Below are 17,780 nucleotides of genomic sequence, written 5' to 3'. Positions count from 1 at the left end.
CTTCCCACAACAATCTTGGCAAGATGGCGACGGTGGTCAGTTCTTTCATGCATGGTGTATTAAATAGACAATCTTCCCTAAAAAGAAGGGTTGCCTCGGCTGTTTTATCCTCGTGTTTTGTTACACACCTCAGTCTTATTTTATATTCGCAGTTTTTGTATTTCGATCACACTTTACTAGTCTTCATATTTTGTTTATTTTAGGTATCAATTACTGTACTCTTCATTAGGAGGAAGCATATGGGTTAGAATTTAAACACTATACGAAGTGTGGGGTTCCTCTGGATGAAAATTGTCACTACTCGATGTATCACATATGGTGAAGTATGCACAATTATTAATCACTGTCAAGGGACAAACATAAAAATAAAGAAAGAATAGATGTCATGTACCCATTGCGTAAATTGCTCTGCACTTGTTAACAGGGCGGTGGAGAGGGGGGTGGGGGCGGGGGACTTATGATGCATTTTAGTCTTTGCCTTTCGTGAGTTAAAGTGGTTTTATAGTTAGGTGTTGAAATAATACAAAAACTACGCGCAAAAATGGAAAAGCCACTGAAAATCACCCTTTATAGTTTATTGAGCTAAATCTATCTTGCGTCCCTGCCATGCCTGTGACCTCACACATTGCATCGCTCATAACATGCTAAATAGCAGTAATTGCAGACTCACTCATCTCACCTCCACAGTAATTGCTCAGAGCTAAGGATCAATCACCATTCCCCCATTTATACCGAGGAGAATGGGAAATTCCAAGTCAGACATTGCTGGAAACCGAATTGGAAATCTATTTCGCGTGACTGGGGAGGGGCTGAGTATTCACTGAGGTCTGCTCTGCAAACCTCCATCCTCAATCCCAGTCCATCTCCAGACAGAGGTTCCCTGGTGGGAGGCAAGCGTGAGGTCCTCCCGCTGTATGCAGGTGACATATTGCGGACACTGAGAAACCAAAAAGATACATGGGGAGCACTACAAGACACTGCTAGAGGTTGGGGCTCACTCGGAGTTCTGGTTGAATGCCGACAAGTCAGTTCTCTCTCCCATACAGGTGGCAAAGGCTGCAGGAGATGAACTTGTCTAATACAAATGTGCAGAAAACACCTGTTAAGTACCTGGGGATCTACCACCTGAGCTCAGACACGTCCGAGACCTATGCCTCAAATGTGGGAGTACTTTTGAAAGCTCAGAAAGGAGTGTGCATAAATGGCTGCGATTCCTGATGTCCTTAATGGGATGAATAGCCATAAGCGAGATGAGTGTTACATGTACTACAGTACATGCCAATGCGTATCTCAGAGTCCTGCTTTCGGAAATTGGATGAGTTACTTAGGCTGCTATGCTGGGGGCATGGGAGGACGCGGATCAGCCTGGAGGTTCCGCGACTCCCAAGGGACATCAGGGGACTACAGGCCCTGAATTTCAGGGTTTATTACTGTACAGCTCACCTTCAACACACAATACCATTGTTCGGGGGGGGGGGGGTAGCAGGAATGCTGGCTCACCTGAGCCCGCCCTGGAAGCTTATGGCGCTACCAATGGCAACGGACAAATGCAAAATGGCCCTACCAGAACAAATTTGGACACTGTTAAATTTCCGGGACCGCACAACACGGGAGGAAAATGAGGAGCATATCTACATGCAACAATTAGTCCTCAGGTGTACTGTGATTAGCCCCATGATACCTGTATTCTTAAGGCAAAGGGGGAAGGAAGTGGCTCACACTGCTCGGGGGACTAATATGAAGATAGCAGGATGGTGGGATATGCAGACTTCTGTGCTAAATGGGATGTTGCAGGTATCTGCTTCCTCGCATTTGCTGGTCTGGCTAGGGTTCCCACACGAGCCGGAGACACATGAACTAAATCAAACACTGACGGACATGGGGGGAGTGCGCAAACTTATTTCACGTTTGTATGCCCCACTTTTACCATGCACAGCCACCCACCTTTTGGCACTGAAAACTCAATGGGAGGGGGATATGGGTGAGGAACTGAGTGAGCGTGAAAGGGCTTACACATATATACATCTTCAATATATTTAGCAAGCACTATTTTAACAGCCCCCGCATATATTTTCTGATGACCGCTGTCACTTAGGTCACCCCCTTGGCAGACCTCAGGCTCTCACCCATGCCACCGTCCCTTCACAGGCCTATAACCAACCTGCCTTCACCGCCTCATACTTCTACATCCGGACAGCACCCCGGCCCTCACGGCTCATTTTCACTCTCTCCCATAATAAATACTTGTATCTTACCTATGGGAACGAACTAATGAAGGTCCTGCGCAAGCAGTAGCCACAGCACACACACCGTCCCTCACGACCACGAGGCTGGGCTCAGGCAGCGACGCGCACGAGTCAGTCGAGAGTGGAGACAGAGTGAAGTTAGTGAACCCGACCGTTACTTACGTCACGCTCTCGGCATCCAATATGGATTGCCCGCCCCTGCGGTGACCGGCCAATCCTGGCGCAGTGGCGCTGCATGCAGCACCAGGATTGGCTTGGAGGGCACAGTGACTCCTCGCCCTGTCGCCCTTTTGCTGCCAGCGCTGCCGCCAGCAGGTCCTGCACCCCCCCCCCCCCCCTACTAGCTAATGGGGCCGGCCTGGGTGCGCATGCTCGGGCAAGTTGCTGCCCGAAGCATACATGCGGGGATAAAAACGTTTTTTTAAACACAGACGTCACCAGCCAGCCCGGCCCGCCCCCCCCCCCCCCCCCTGCACACTCCCGATAAAGTCGGGTGCTGCCCGGCACCGTGTAAAATGGTAAGTAATTAATTATTTCGAGTTTAAAACTTGATTTATTTTAATTCTTTAACGCGGGTCCAGGGCTGGTGGGGCTACGCCCCTACGCCCCAATGGACGCACCGCGGCTGCTTGCGACTACTGAGGCACTGCCACAAGAGGCAGACACATAGGCCGCTGAGAGACACGGGGGATGGAAGCTGGGCTACACCTGCAATGTCATTGAGAGGGGATAGGACCGCACGCGCGCCATTGATTAGCGAAGCGCCATGATAAAGCCATGTCAGAGGATACCTTACCTAACGATGTAATAGTGTTATGGAACTTCCCTGAAAGCCTAATGAATGCATTTGAACATTATTGGTCTTTTGTACTGGTGTATTCCTTTGTAATGATATGCTTAATTACGACATTACTGTGGCCCTTGTTGTATGTACTTTGTTTTATAATGCAAGCAATGAAGACACTAATACTAATAAAAATAAAGTAGTTAAGAGCAAAGTGGTTACATCTTCCTTCCTTGAAGGATTTCTGAACCTGTCCATTTGCCAAGCAGTTACCGTGGTATCTGTACACTTTTTCGCTCACTGTTACTGATCAGGTGAGCAGGATAAAGCTCAGTTTTGGTTTGGAATGGTACTACTTGAGATCTACTTATTCATACATTCTATTATTCCTTCACGTCAGCTCCAACTCGTATTTGTTCATTCATAGGTGTTCACCAGCCTTACTGATATCAGACATGATTTGGGAATGTTTTATGTAAGATATCTGTGGAAGCTTGTTCCCCTCTGAACACAGCTTACCATTGTTCTATCTGATGACTATTGCTACTGGCAAATTTCTTATCACCTCCTGTCCCCCTCCCTCTTCAGGGCATAATTGCTTTTGTTTTGTTCTTTCTGCCGTGTGCAGGACATGGGAAAACAAGTAGATGAACCACAATTGATGTGACAGTGCCACCTAGCATCTGTATTCTGTCATGGCTGAATACTTTCCCAGACAGTGCGAAGCATGGAAAACGGTTCATAGTATGAATCTGCATGGGCCCCCGTATTTTTCAGAAAGAGGATTCTAAATGGTAGCGAAGCATTTAATAATATTTTATCGATCCTGAATTTTATGGAAAAACCTGTCTTTTACAGTTTTAACCGCCTACTTTCTAAAATAATGATAGTGATGAAAAATATTGTTTTATAGCATAAACTAGTATTCCAGTTGACAATATATGCGAATTGCCATAAGCAAAGATTATAAATAACCATGTTCTTTATAAATGATCATAGATGCGTCTCATGAGACAACATATGAAAGCGGTCCAAGATAGACTTCTTAAAGAAACGGTAAGTTCTTTACTTCTCTTCCGCTGTCATTTATTGAGCTATATAACTAAAGCTGTCTCCAAACTCTATTGTGTACCTATCTATTTCGAACCATTTTCATCAAATTGTTACGCAGCTTTAATTAAGTAGCTTTTTGTTTGTAAAGTTAAACCATAACATGTTCCACGTTCCTTTGCTATTTACAACATTTATAGCTTGGGTCATTCCAAAGCAGTATGCCCTAAAAATATCTTAAATCAAGTAAACCAAAAGGTGTATTAGTTATGTCAATAATACTGTTTTGGTATAGCATAGCGTTTAACTATTTGGCCTCCTAGCACTTTTGAGCCATCGTTTGATGTCCTCTGCAATCGCAGTTTGAGGTTAGAGCCAAATGTGAAATTTGTTAATGTGAACTTCCAGCCAAAATCCCAAGTTTCCCTGAATCCAGAACCTCAGGAGCACTAGACAGAATATACAGTGCTGTAGGGAGTGGTCTCGAGGACACGGGAACAAAACAAAGATAACTAGGGAAAAAAAGAGCCAGCCACAGCTTACACAACAGTACTGTAAAAAAGATAAATTGGTGCTAACTAATGTATATACAATAGTATAAATATTTCATTAACAATACTGATAAGACACTTTTCTGGGGAACCTCGGAATTGCTGGTCCTCGAGAGCGCATGGGAACTAGTTCATTGAGAGTAAGTATCCAAAAACCTGCAAAGGAACTAAAGGCAGGAGATCCAGCACACCACAAGTACCAAGTGGGGGAACCGAGAAAACAAGAAATGTGCTAATGAGGAAAAAGGCTGAGTGCGAACTAATGTGAGAGAAAGAGAACATACAAGATAGAAGATTGCCAAGCAATTTCTGTTTGCAACTTGCTGCCTAGCCTCTGCCTAGAATGACCTGAAAGGGAAAGTGTTTTCATGATCACCAGTTGGGGGTGCCATCTTAGATTGGACACTAGTGTTGTAACAATGACGCTATAAACAAGTCACACCAATCTGAAAGAAACACGTTAGTTAGATTCCTCACCTTAGAATATCCCCAGGCGTCAGGCTGGATCCGGAAAGATTTTTGTAGCAATACCCCTTGCGCGTCGCTAGGCGTCGTCTGCGGCTCCGCGTCCGTCGTTGGCGTCGTGCGCCGGAATGACGTCGTCGGAGTACTTAGACGCCGCCCTCGCGCGCTGACGTCAGTTCTTCTTTTTTCCGCGCCAGTAAGCGCCGATCCGGGAAGAGCTTACCCCTAGTCACTTTTTGACTAACTTTTTTGACCTCTTTTGGTTACTCGACTCGACATCTGGTGCCGGTAAGATGCCTGGATTCAAGCATTGTGACGCCTGTCACCGACTGATGTCGGTCACGGATCACCATCACCGGTGCCTGTACTGCCTGGGGGCCGACCATGACGCGGAGTCGTGCCCCGACTGTCAGGCCTTGACGTCGAAGGCTAGGCAGGAGCGGTCCCATAAGCTACTCGAGCTTCGACACTCGGCTCCGCGTCGCTCTCGGTCCCGGTCCAGGAGGATGTCCAAGGACCGCTCGCGGAGCCGCAGCCATCGACATTGCTCGTCGGGATCTTCGGGTAAGTCCCGTCACTCCAAACACTCTAAGAAGTCCAAGCGGCGTCCGCACTCTTCGGACTCCCCTCGCCGGTCACGCGCCCCGGCCGCAGGAGCCGCGCTCGTCCCCATACCCTCCGGTCTCTGGGCCTGACGCGACTCCGGTGGAGGTCAGTGCCTTCCTCTCGGCCATGAGGAATCTGGCTCCGCCGTCGACGCCTGCCGGAGCGCCTTCGGGCCCCGCAGAGTTGACTGGGCGACCTCGCGTGCCGGCGGCTCCGGCCCCGGCGCCGTCGAGGGCTCCGGCCCCGACGCTGCAGGTCCCCGAGGGATCCAGGCCTGGATCTCTGCCGTCGCCGGTCGACCTCACGACGCCTCCTCCGCCGGCGCCGACACCGGTTCCGCCCCCGACGCCGACCCCGCTCGGCGTCGAGCCTCAGTTTAGCCCATTCCGGACCCGGCACCGGTACGGCGCCGTCCGACGCCGTTACCGGCGCCGATGGGTGACCGCTTAATCCACCGTCCGGCTCCGATCCTTCCTCCTGTCTACCAGGAATCGGATGATGAGGGCGACTGGGAGGGGTCTCAGGACCCTCTGGCCGTACAGGCCAAATTGTCTCAGGACTGGGCAGAGGAATTGGGGGACGCCAGCGGTTTGGATACCTCTCCAGACGCTGGATTCATCTCTCCTCCGACTGTGGCCTCGGAGGAAGGTGCAGCCTTTTCTGTGGTGCTGCGCAAGGCGGCCGAAGCCCTGGGGCTCGAGTTGCCTGCTGTGGCTGTGAGGACTAACGTCCTCACCAAGGTGCTTCAACCGACAGCAAGCTCCACTGAGCCTCTGCTGCAGTTTAATGAGGCCCTCATTGACGTTCTCCAGGGCACTTGGTCCAAGCCCTCCACAGTCCCTCCTGTGGACAGGAACGTTGCCAGGCGCCACTGCCCTGCTCCGGGCGACCCCACATTCCTCTCCCACCACCCCACCCCAGAGAGCCTGGTTATCCAGGCCTCTACCTCCCAATCCTCCTTCCCATCCGCTCCTCCGAATAGGGAATCCAAGAGGTTGGAGCAGTTTGGCAAGAAACTTTTCTCGTCCCTGAGTTTGGGACTGCGGTCTTTAAATACCGTTTGGCTTTTGGACCGTTACTCCCACTCGCTGTGGGATGTGATGGAGGACGTGCTGCCCTTGTGCCCGGAGGAGGCCCGGGAGCAACTCACCCAAGCCCTTGCTAACGGGCGAGATGCAGCGCGGCACGCCATTAGATGTGGACTAGACACCACGGACTCGCTGGGTCGGGCAATTTCCACCACGGTGGCGCTTCGGCGTCACGCCTGGCTGAGGTCCACGTCGTTTTCAGGGGATGTCCAGAGCTCCCTCATGGACATGCCCTTCGATGGCACTCGCCTTTTTGGCGAGAAGGCGGACAGTGCGCTGGCCCGGTTCAAGGACTCCCGGGCCACGGCCAAGTCCTTGGGTCTTTCGGCCCCGCGGCCGCAAACTTCCGCCTTTCGCCCCTTTCGTGGCCATGGAAGGGGCGCCTCCTCACGTCCGCCCAGCCACCGGCCGCAGAACCAACCTGCACGCGGTCGCGGACGAGGTTTCCGCCGAGGCGGTTCTGGAGGACTACGTGCCGGTCAGTCCACATCCACCCCAGCAACATCCGCCTCAAAACCCTCCTAGTCCGAGCTTTCAGGTCATTCAACGCCAGTGGGGGGCAGGGTTCGCCATCACCTGCTCCACTGGCGCTCCATCACTTCAGACAGGTGGGTGCTGCAAATCGTCTGAAGGGGCTTCTCCCTCCCCTTTGAGACGATCCCTCCAGCCATGCCACCGCAGAACCCCCGTATGTCGGGGGATCATTTGCATCTTCTCCGGGAGGAGGTTTCGGCCCTCTTGACCAAAGAGGCCGTCGAGCGCGTTCCTGGTCCAGAAGTAGGTCGTGGTTGCTATTCCCACTACTTTCTGGTTCCCAAGAAGGGCAAAGGAGGCCTACGCCCGATCTTGGATCTCAGATGCGTGAACGCCTTCCTCCGGAAGGAACGGTTCAAGATGCTCACTTTGGCTCAGGTACTTGCTGCCCTAGACCCTGGAGACTGGATGGTAGCGTTGGACTTGCAGGACGCTTATTTCCACATCCCCGTCCTGCCGGCCCACCGGCGTTACCTGCGGTTCACGGTGGGTCAGGAGCACTTTCAGTTCACCATGCTCCCCTTCGGCCTCACCAGTGCCCCTCGGGTGTTCTCGAAAGTGTTGGCGGTGGTCGCAGCTCATCTGCGCAGATCAGGGGTCCCAGTCTTCCCCTATCTCGACGACTGGCTGTTGAAGGCGGGCTCGCCCCAGCAAGTCGTCTCCCACCTCCAGACTACGGCAGACCTCCTGCATTCGCTGGGGTTCTCCATCAATGTGCCGAAGTCGCACCTGAGTCCCTCCCAAAAGCTCCTTTTCATAGGGGCGGTACTCGATTCGGCGCAGTTCCGGGTCTATCCGCCGGAACAGCGGGTCCTGGACATTCGAGCCCTGATTCCCATCTTCCGGCCTCTGTCCTGGATTTCGGTCAGGTTGGTGCTGCGGCTTCTGGGGCTGATGGCCTCCTTCATCCTGTTGGTACCTCACGCCAGATGGCGGATGCGGGCTCTGCAGTGGGACCTGAAGTTTCAGTGGGCCCAGCATCAAGGCAAAGAACCACAGTTACACCCAGGGTGTGGCCCGGGGAGGGAACTAGAGGCGTTAGGGCACTAGAGAACGGTCAGCCTCCAACCAAAGCTATGAACCACAGAAAGGACCGTCCCTAGTTGTGTCTTAAGAGATGCCCAATTTAGTGGGGGCAAATCACAAAAATTGACGGACTGGCATCACACACCACCAGGTGTCATGCTTCATCATCTGCCAGTCCTCGCCCTCTAAAAACCGCGTTTGATAGAGGGCGGGCATACACCTGAAGACAGGGATGCACTTCTAGACTAAGTGGGGGCCCAAACAAAAAAAGGAGTGAGTGAATTTAAAAACCATCATAGTATACCTGAACAATTTTTATTCTATGGGGTTTACTATGTGGGATTAAAATATATAAGTGCGGTGAGTGGGGACCTTATCATCCCGTCGCCGCTGTGAATCAGTGATTGTTAATAGGGGGTCAACATGTTTCTGCCTGTATTGTCCACTTGGGTACGTGGCATTCGTCAGGACCTTAAATATTGGGCTCCAATCTTACCACTGGGGGCGTAGGCCTATAGCCAGCTGCCACCTGTTTAGAGAAACCCTATTGGAAAAACCTATTTGCCCCATGGGAGGGGTAGGGGGGAAATCCTTGTGGCCACATTAGTTCAAGGCGTACTCCCCGCTAGAAAACCTAGTGCTGCATGCGTCCAGCCTCCTCCCCGGTCACCGGGGAGGAGGCTGGAGGCTGGAGTGGTAAGATTGGAGCCCAATATTTAAGGTCCTGACGAATGCCACGTACCCAAGTGGACAATATAGGCAGAAACATGTTGACCCCCTATTAACAATCACTGATTCACAGCGGCGACGGGATGATAAGGTGGCAGCTGGCTATAGGCCTACGCCCCCAGTGGTAAGATTGGAGCCCAATATTTAAGGTCCTGACGAATGCCACGTACCCAAGTGGACAATACAGGCAGAAACATGTTGACCCCCTATTAACAATCACTGATTCACAGCGGCGACGGGATGATAAGGTCCCCACTCACCGCACTTATATATTTTAATCCCACATAGTAAACCCCATAGAATAAAAATTGTTCAGGTATACTATGATGGTTTTTAAATTCACTCACTCCTTTTTTTGTTTGGGCCCCCACTTAGTCTAGAAGTGCATCCCTGTCTTCAGGTGTATGCCCGCCCTCTATCAAACGCGGTTTTTAGAGGGCGAGGACTGGCAGATGATGAAGCATGACACCTGCTGGTGTGTGATGCCAGTCCGTCAATTTTTGTGATTTGCCCCCACTAAATTGGGCATCTCTTAAGACACAACTAGGGACGGTCCTTTCTGTGGTTCACCAGCATCAAGGCAACCTGTCCGACCACGTCTTGATCTCGGAGGGCACTGCGAAACAGCTGCAGTGGTGGCTCACGAATCGCGATTGGGTCAGCGGCAGATCCCTCTCCCTTCCCCAACCGGAGCACGTGGTAGTGACGGATGCGTCCCTCCTGGGATGGGGGGGCCATATGGGAGAGGCGGAGATCAGAGGACTCTGGTCTCCGGCGGAGTCTCGGCTCCATATCAATCTTTTGGAGCTGAGGGCGATCCGACTTGCACTGAAAGCCTTCCTTCCCTCTGTCCGGGAAAGTGTCGTTCATGTGTTCACGGACAACACCACCGCCATGTGGTATTGCAACAAACAGGGCAGGGTGGGGTCGTGGACCCTTTGTCAGGAGGCCCTGCGCCTCTGGACATGGCTGGAACACCAGGGCATCACCCTGGTGGTTCAACATCTGGCGGGCTCTCTGAACGCCAGAGCGGACGAACTCAGCCGCCGGTTCATGATGGATCACGAATGGCGTCTGAACTCGGACGTGGCGCAAGGTCTCTTTCTGCAGTGGGGAGAGCTTTGGTTAGATCTATTCGCCACCGAAGGGAACGCGCAGTGTCAGCAGTTCTGCGCGTTGGAATTTCCAAGGCGGCACTCGCTCGGAGACGCTTTTCGTCGCGAGGGGAGTTGCGGTCTGTTGTACGCCTTTCCGCCTATACCATTTCTGCCCAGAGTGCTGAAGAAGATCAGACGCGACCGGGCCCAAGTCATCTTGGTGGCTCCGGATTGGGCACGAAGGTACTGGTATCCCGAGCTACTCAGTATGTCCATCGATCCCCCGATCCGACTGCCTCTTCGGGAGGATCTTCTGTCGCAGCAGCAGGGGACGGTCCTCCACCCGAACCTGTCCAGCCTCCACCTACATGCGTGGAGATTGAGCGGCGGCAGTTGATGCCATTTGACTGGCCTCCTGAAGTCTGTGATGTCATTCTGGCAGCCAGGCGTCCCTCCACAAAGACGGTATACGCCTGCCGGTGGAACAAATTTGTGGCATGGTGCACAGCAAAGCCTGTGGATCCCCTTTCTGCCCCTCTTTCTGAGGTTCTCCTCTTTCTTCTTTCTTTGGCCCAGCAGGGCTCTGCTCTGGGCACCTTGAAAGGTTATCTTGCTGCTATCTCCGCCTTCCTTCGGCTTCCTGATCAGCCTTCTCTTTTCAAGTCCCCTGTTGTTTCACGCTTTCTCAAGGGCATTACTTATATGTACCCTCCTGTTCCTTTCGAAATGCCTCAGTGGGACTTGAACCTTGTTCTTACTTTTCTGATGTGCGCTCCCTTTGAGCCCCTTCATAACTGTCCCATCCGTCTTTTGATTTTGAAAACTGCTTTCTTGCTTGCCATCACCTCCGCTAGGCGGGTGAGTGAGCTCCAGGCTTTGTCATCCAAGCCTCCCATCCTTTCAGTTCATCCGGACAAAGTTGTCCTCCAGACACGTCCTTCATTCCTGCCTAAAGTCGTGACTCCCTTTCACATCGGGCAATCTGTCACGCTGCCCACCTTCTTTCCGCCTCCGCATCCTTCAAAAGATGAAGAGAGGCTCCACCGTCTGGACCCAAAACGTGCGCTATCCTTTTATTTGGACCGCACAAGACAGTTCCGGGTGGACGACCAACTTTTTGTTGGATACGTAGGGGCGAAGAAGGGTAAAGCTGTACACAAGCGGACCATCTCTCGGTGGGTCATGTTGTGTATTAAGACCTGCTATTCTTTGGCGAAAAAGGTTCCTCCTGTTGGGCTACAGGCCCATTCTACTCGGGCCACAGCGGCCACGACTGCACTGGGACGGGGAGTCCCCTTGCAAGACATCTGTCAGGCGGCGACGTGACTTCGCTGCACACGTTTGCGAGACATTACTGCCTGGACAGCCAAGTTCGGAGGCATGGCCACTTTGGCCGTTCTGTTCTCCAGGACTTTCTGGTGTGATCTTGGTTCGCAGACCCACCACCGGGGTTGGTATTGCTGGGGTATCTATTCTAAGGTGAGGAATCTAACTAACGTGTTTCTTTCAGATGAACAAGTTACTTACCTTCGGTTACGATGTATCTGTAAGAAACATTAGTTAGTTAGATTCCTGACCGACCCACCCAGCCTCCCCGTTCTGCGAACCGACATCTAGGGTTAAGGTTCTCCCTTTCGGGGCCCTAGATTTTTTGGCACCAGTGTCGGTCTCTTGCATGGCTCAGCGTCCCTGGCGCGGAAAGCTATGTACAAGAACTGACGTCAGCGCGCGAGGGCGGCGTCTAAGTACTCCGACGACGTCATTCCGGCGCACGACGCCAACGACGGACGCAGAGCCGCAGACGACGCCTGGCGACGCGCAAGGGGTATTGCTACAAAAATCTTTCCGGATCCCGCCTGACGCCTGGGGCTATTCTAAGGTGAGGAATCTAACTAACTAATGTTTCTTACAGATACATTGTTACCGAAGGTAAGTAACTTGTTCTTTAGGAATAGGAACCAGACCTTGAGTCTTTAGTCTCCAACTAAGTCCTGGTCCCCACAGCCCCCAATTCCCCTGTCGTCTTACTCTTACTGGGACCTGCTGAACTCTATGGGCCTGATTCACAGAACTAATCTGAGAAAAAATCCTAAACTTACTACTTTTGGTATTCACAGAAGGCATTTAGTAGTAGTAAAGTTAGGATTTTGTCTTAAGTCTGTCTTAAGTCTGTCTTAAGTCAAACTTAAGTCAAACTTAAGACAAAATCCTAACTTTACTACTTCTAAATGTCTTCTGTGAATACCAAAAGTAGTAAGTTTAGGATTTTGTCTCAGATTAGTTCTGTGAATCAAGCCCTTTCTATGGGCAGTTGTGATGAATGGGATTCCCACACCTGACAGTTATATGTCAAGTCTATGACAAGTTGACAGCTTTTTAGTTTTTCTGTTTATGTGGATGTTTCCAATAGTCTCAATGGAAGATATTCTGAAGAGAAAAGGAGTTTTTGCAACTGTCCATCAAATCTAGCCAAATGCAAGTTATGATGTTGTATCATGTGGTCCGGTTCAGCCCTGTCAGAAATTATGCCATTTTATATGCTCACTTTTCTTAAGTTGCTTTCTCTCCTAAACACTGAAATTTGACCTACATTTGCGTATGTGTGTGTGTATATGAGATAACATTCTCCGAAACTACATTTGCTTACATTTCCACTTCGTAGGCTCACTATCACGACACCTTGAACATTCAGTACAAGGGATAATGTTCAACAGTTCAAATGACATTGTTATTGTTGCCCATTAGGCAACAGAGCTATCATATTAGAATAAACAACTGGGGCATAATGGAGACGTTAACATGGCCGCACTGGTGCTGTTTATTAAATATACAGAACCACTTACCTGTTTAGATCAGAGGAGTGCTCTGGACACTGTAAGGTCACAGCATGCCGGAATTCCAGCTCAGCTGATTCCTGTTTACTGCCACGAGGGATGTCCAATTCTACACCAAGACCGACAGCCTGATTACACTTACCTACAGGTAATGGGGAGTTGGACCACACACAGGTAATGGGGAGTTGGACCACACAATAGGGATTTAGCAGATCCACTCACCTTAGACATTCTAGGGTAGAATGCGCTATTTAGGAGTGCTCTATATGCAAGCATATAGTTTTCCTGTAATTGACAATATGGTTGAATTGTTCATCTTGTTCACCATTATAGTAATGTTAAAGACCATAGATAAACCTCGGCACTCAAGTCAGTTCAATTTTGATTCATACAAAAAGATTTTTTTATTTAAAGTACCAACAAACAATATTCAATTCAATTCAAAAACTTTATTGTGATTGTTTAAAATCATAAAAGTACAGTCTTAATGTCACAATTTTCATAATAAATACACATTCCAATCAATTTGAAGGTACTAATATCAGTGAATAATGATGAAATAACAATGTGGTTTGGCAGTATGCTAGCCACGCTTGATGCCAAGATATCAGTGGATAATATTGCTAGTTAATTTCCTGCGAATTAACCACATTGAAAACAAAAACTTGGAGACTGAAACCACAATAAGTGGATTTGTGTCGCTTCTCAGAATCCTAAAAAAATTAAGGTAGCTCCTAACGCCCAAATTTAAGCATAACTGTATAATCCATTTTTTCCGGATAACGGCATAAGCCGGACAAAAAAGCACAACATGAATCATGGATTCCTGTTCAATTGAACAACCAGGGCATGCATGATGTAATCCAACCGCCCATCGATCTGTAAATGAATATAAGGGGAGGGTTCTGTATCTGAACTGTACATATAGCTTCTTTGCTAAGGTTGGCTGGATAATATCAAGTTCAGGTAAAAAAGGCATAATATGGCTTAACATCAAGGAAAACATCAGTCAAACTTGATGGTTTAGCCGAGCTGTAAGCTTTCATTAAAAAATAATCTTTGAGTGTTGTGGCAAGATATTTCTTGGTAATGCCTGAGATTGAATCCTCTGGATTGTCCCAGAGGTGTGCAAGACCAATCTGATTAAGTATCTGCCTAACATACTGGAGCCAGGGAATCTTATCGGCTCCTAGTATACCCAGGATTACTTTCAGTTCGTCTCTATAGCATGCCAGCTCGGTTGTGCTCCAAATCCTCCTCCAATACATCAGAGGCCTTGAAGCAGCAACCTCTGAAATAGGGCGAATGTTTAGATCCAACCTCAATGGCATGAGCGGCGTATTATTTGGGAGAGTTAAGAGTTTCCTAATATAATTGTTTTCGGTGCTGACCAAATCATTTGTAGGAGTATGGCCCCATAGTTCAGCCCCATAGAGTGTCGAGGACCTGGATTGCACAGTGTAAATTTCGAGGGGGGCACTTATGATTTTTAGGCTACATTTTTTCTGAACTTTAAGGATGCCCTCTATGGCCTGGTTGAGTTTTAGGTTTGATTTTAACTTTTGAGGGGACCATCCCATTTTATCATTCAAGGTCAGACCTAGATACTCAAAAGTAGAAACCCGATCCAAAGGGATACCTTCCATCATAGGGTGTGGATAGTTGGAAGGTCTTACGTTAAAGGCCATATATTTTGTTTTATCTATGTTGACCACCAGATTTCTTTTGTTGCAGAAGTTGGTAAACCGGTTCAACACCCGCTGCATGCCCATTGGCGATTTTGACAACAGCAAGGTGTCGTCTGCAAACATAAGTGCAGGGTATCTTCGAGAGGCCAATTTTGGGGCATCAATGTCTACAGTTTCCAAAAGTTCATCAATGAGCCCGTTGAGAAAAAGTGAAAATAGAGTTGGGGCAAGGACACAGCCCTGGCGCACACCCTTCTCTACTGGAAAAGGGCCGGTCAGGTGACCATGTCTCCCATAGCGAACTCTGGCATATGTCCCTTCGTGGAGAATCTTCAACTGGTAGCATAGATAAGGTGGAACCCCCATAGCTAGCAATAAATTCCAAAGCTGATTGCGGTCCACCATGTCAAATGCTGATTTCAAATCCACGAAGGTCAGATATAGACTGCCCCCCTCTAATACAACGTGTTTCCAGTAGAGGATCTGGAGCCTAAATAGTTGGTCCATAGTTGATATTTTGGACCTAAATCCCGCTTGAAGTGGGGTTAAGATGTTATTCTCCTCGATCCAATTCTGCAACCGTTGCAGAAGAAGTCTCGAATAAATTTTCTGGCTCACATCTATGAGGCTTATAGGCCTATAATTACCCGGGTCGAGGGGGGATCCCTTTTTAAAAATTGGGATAATTTCCGCACCCAACCAGGTAGGTGGAATCGGTAAGCCCAGCAGAATAGCATTGAAGAGAATTAGGAAGTAGGGTGCCCAAACTGTCCTTTCATCTCTATAAAGGTCCCCAGGAATCCTATCTAGCCCAGGTGCTTTATTTGGTTGAAGATTATCGAGTGCCAAATCCACTTCCGTTATCGTCCATGGAGGAGCATCCCAGGATGGATCCAGGGTCATTAAAGTTGCAGGGGGATCATCTCTCCTAGTTGTATTATTGGAGTAGAGTTTTTTGAAATGCGATGCCCATGCATCTTCAGAAACATTGGGGTCAATCGTGGTTTTTACCTTTCCGATTTCCCAGTGTGAACAAGGTTCCAAAAGGACCTTGAATCTTTTACCATAAGGGCTGTTCTAATAGCAACCCATCTTCCCTCTTCCCACTCAGATTTAGCACTAAGGATTATCTTTCTATAGGCCCTCCTTACTTCCAGAATATGTTGGCGATTGCCTGCCTTGATGGCCTGTAATAGTTGCTGTTTAGCTACCCTACAGCCCTTTGTGAACCACAGGTTTGTATTCCCTTGCTTCTTTGGGTTTACTGTACCTACTTTATAAAAAAAAACACACAGTATATCAACAAGATCCTGATGAGTTTTAGCCAAATCCATAGTTCTACCAGTCACGGGGTTATTAGCTTCCATTTTAAACACCCTTTCAAGTAGAGGAAGAATATTTTGGTACATACTGGCAATGTCTGAGTCAGACTGTTTTACAGTAAGCCAGCGTATCCGCTTCCCCCCTCTGATGACTCTTGTATTCCCTACTGGGAGAGTGTGAGAAGTTGGCCTGATATGTAGTGCTCACTATTCTAGTGATCACTGTGTATCATTCCAAACGACCCTTATTGATGATTGGTTGTAAGTCAACCTTTTAGACCAACTATCCTAGTAGCGTGGATACGAGCAGTCTTTAGGCTAAACTCTAGAGGGCGTGTTAAGCCGGCTGTTTACCATCACATATACCCCTTGAACACCAAGTGAAAGGACACCACACAAGTTGTTATGAAAATAAAAGGATATTTATTTATAACAAGACTACCCTGGCTCTTTATGAGTCAGGGAGCTAAGCACACTACAAAACTCTTAGGAAAATACTTCAGTTGCACAATTTACACAAATGCCCGAGGGGCACGAGAAACCATCTACACTAACAGTGAAATGCGAATGGTTAGAGTCTGGAGGTACTGATTCCGGAGTGATCCGATCAGTGGGACTAAACGAAAAAGGAACTGGACACTTGTAGAGCGAACCTGCGATGGAGCACCGAGATGCTCGAGTTACCTAGCCCGGAGGCTGCGGCTGCGTGAAGTTCGGCAAGATGTCGGGAGTCCTCGTGTAGTCTCAGGAGCCTGAAAGAAGAAGTTGCTGGCAGGCGACCAGTGACGATGTTCGGAGCGATCCAAGCCTGGATCGGTGATGAAGGAAACCTGAAAGCAGAGGGGACTCAGTTCTCAACCGTTAGCCAGCGATCGTGTGGGTACCAGGAGGGTACCGGCTGAAGTCACCTCGACCAGGTGAGTGGGTGACGTCGGACTCGGCTGTTCCTCGGACCAGGAGGCGCGGCGGCGACCAGGATGGAGGGCGAGCTGTCCCACGAAGGTGTCTGCTGTCGATGATGCTGGGCCCAGGCAGGGGCAGCGGATCTTGGCAGTGGCAACCCAAGCGGGGGAGTCAAGATGGCGTCGGGAGTGGACCAGGAGGGTCCGTGGTACTCCTCTGTTGAAGGGGAGCAAGAGCCAGTCTGGAGCAACCAGACTAGTGATGAAACAGTCGTGGTGCGTCGTGAAGAGGGCCACAAGCCGGTCGGCAAGTGGTCGAACAACGCGGTGAACAACAAGGAGCGGAAGGGCCCCCACGCAGATCTCGGGGATGCTGGGGAGGCAGACTTCGATGCTGGAGCTGCTCAGGGTTAGGGCTTCTCAAACCCTAGGTGCACTCACTCGAGGGTCCCTCGGTGGGCGTGCTAGATAAGCGTCGTGCAGGTTCTGAAGATAGCCGGTCCCGCAGGTCTCGTCACACCTACGACTCTCAGCTGGGCCGATGAGGTAGGTAAAAGGTCAGAGATGGCAGGGTACTCGGGTCTCGTCGAGCTGGGCAGTCTTGATCCGTAGGAGAGACTTACAGCAAACCGCAAGCGCTTAGATGGTGCCTGCTGGTGCAGGGTGGCTACTCCTTAGCCACAAGGGAGAGTCTTCAGAAATAGTCAAGAGTTCCTTTCGTGGAAAGTAGTTCGTGATTCGGAGTTATCCGATTATCTGATTATCCAATTTGGGAAGGGGACTCGCTCCTACCTTTATTCTAAGAAAAGGGACTGGCCCGTGACTAGGTTCTACCTATGGGTGGAGCCAGGAGGGGGG

The 17,780-nt window shown here is 49.7% G+C and overlaps 1 protein-coding gene across 1 annotated transcript in view; it reads left to right on the top strand.

The window, feature by feature from the left end:
* SYCP2 (synaptonemal complex protein 2) overlaps positions 1-17,780 on the top strand; it is a 4,998,961-nt gene that overhangs the window by 4,860,042 nt on the left and 121,139 nt on the right. The window contains exon 44 of the mRNA XM_085615168.1: positions 4,030-4,086. Coding sequence (XP_085471294.1) covers positions 4,030-4,086 — 57 coding nt within the window. The remainder of the gene's footprint in view (positions 1-4,029; positions 4,087-17,780) is intronic.

The sequence above is a fragment of the Triturus cristatus genome, chromosome 7 (assembly GCF_964204655.1).
Source record: "Triturus cristatus chromosome 7, aTriCri1.1, whole genome shotgun sequence".
Classification (NCBI taxonomy): domain Eukaryota; kingdom Metazoa; phylum Chordata; class Amphibia; order Caudata; family Salamandridae; genus Triturus; species Triturus cristatus.
The sequence above is the reverse complement of the archived record's forward strand: the minus strand, read 5'-3'. Positions and strand labels throughout refer to the sequence as shown.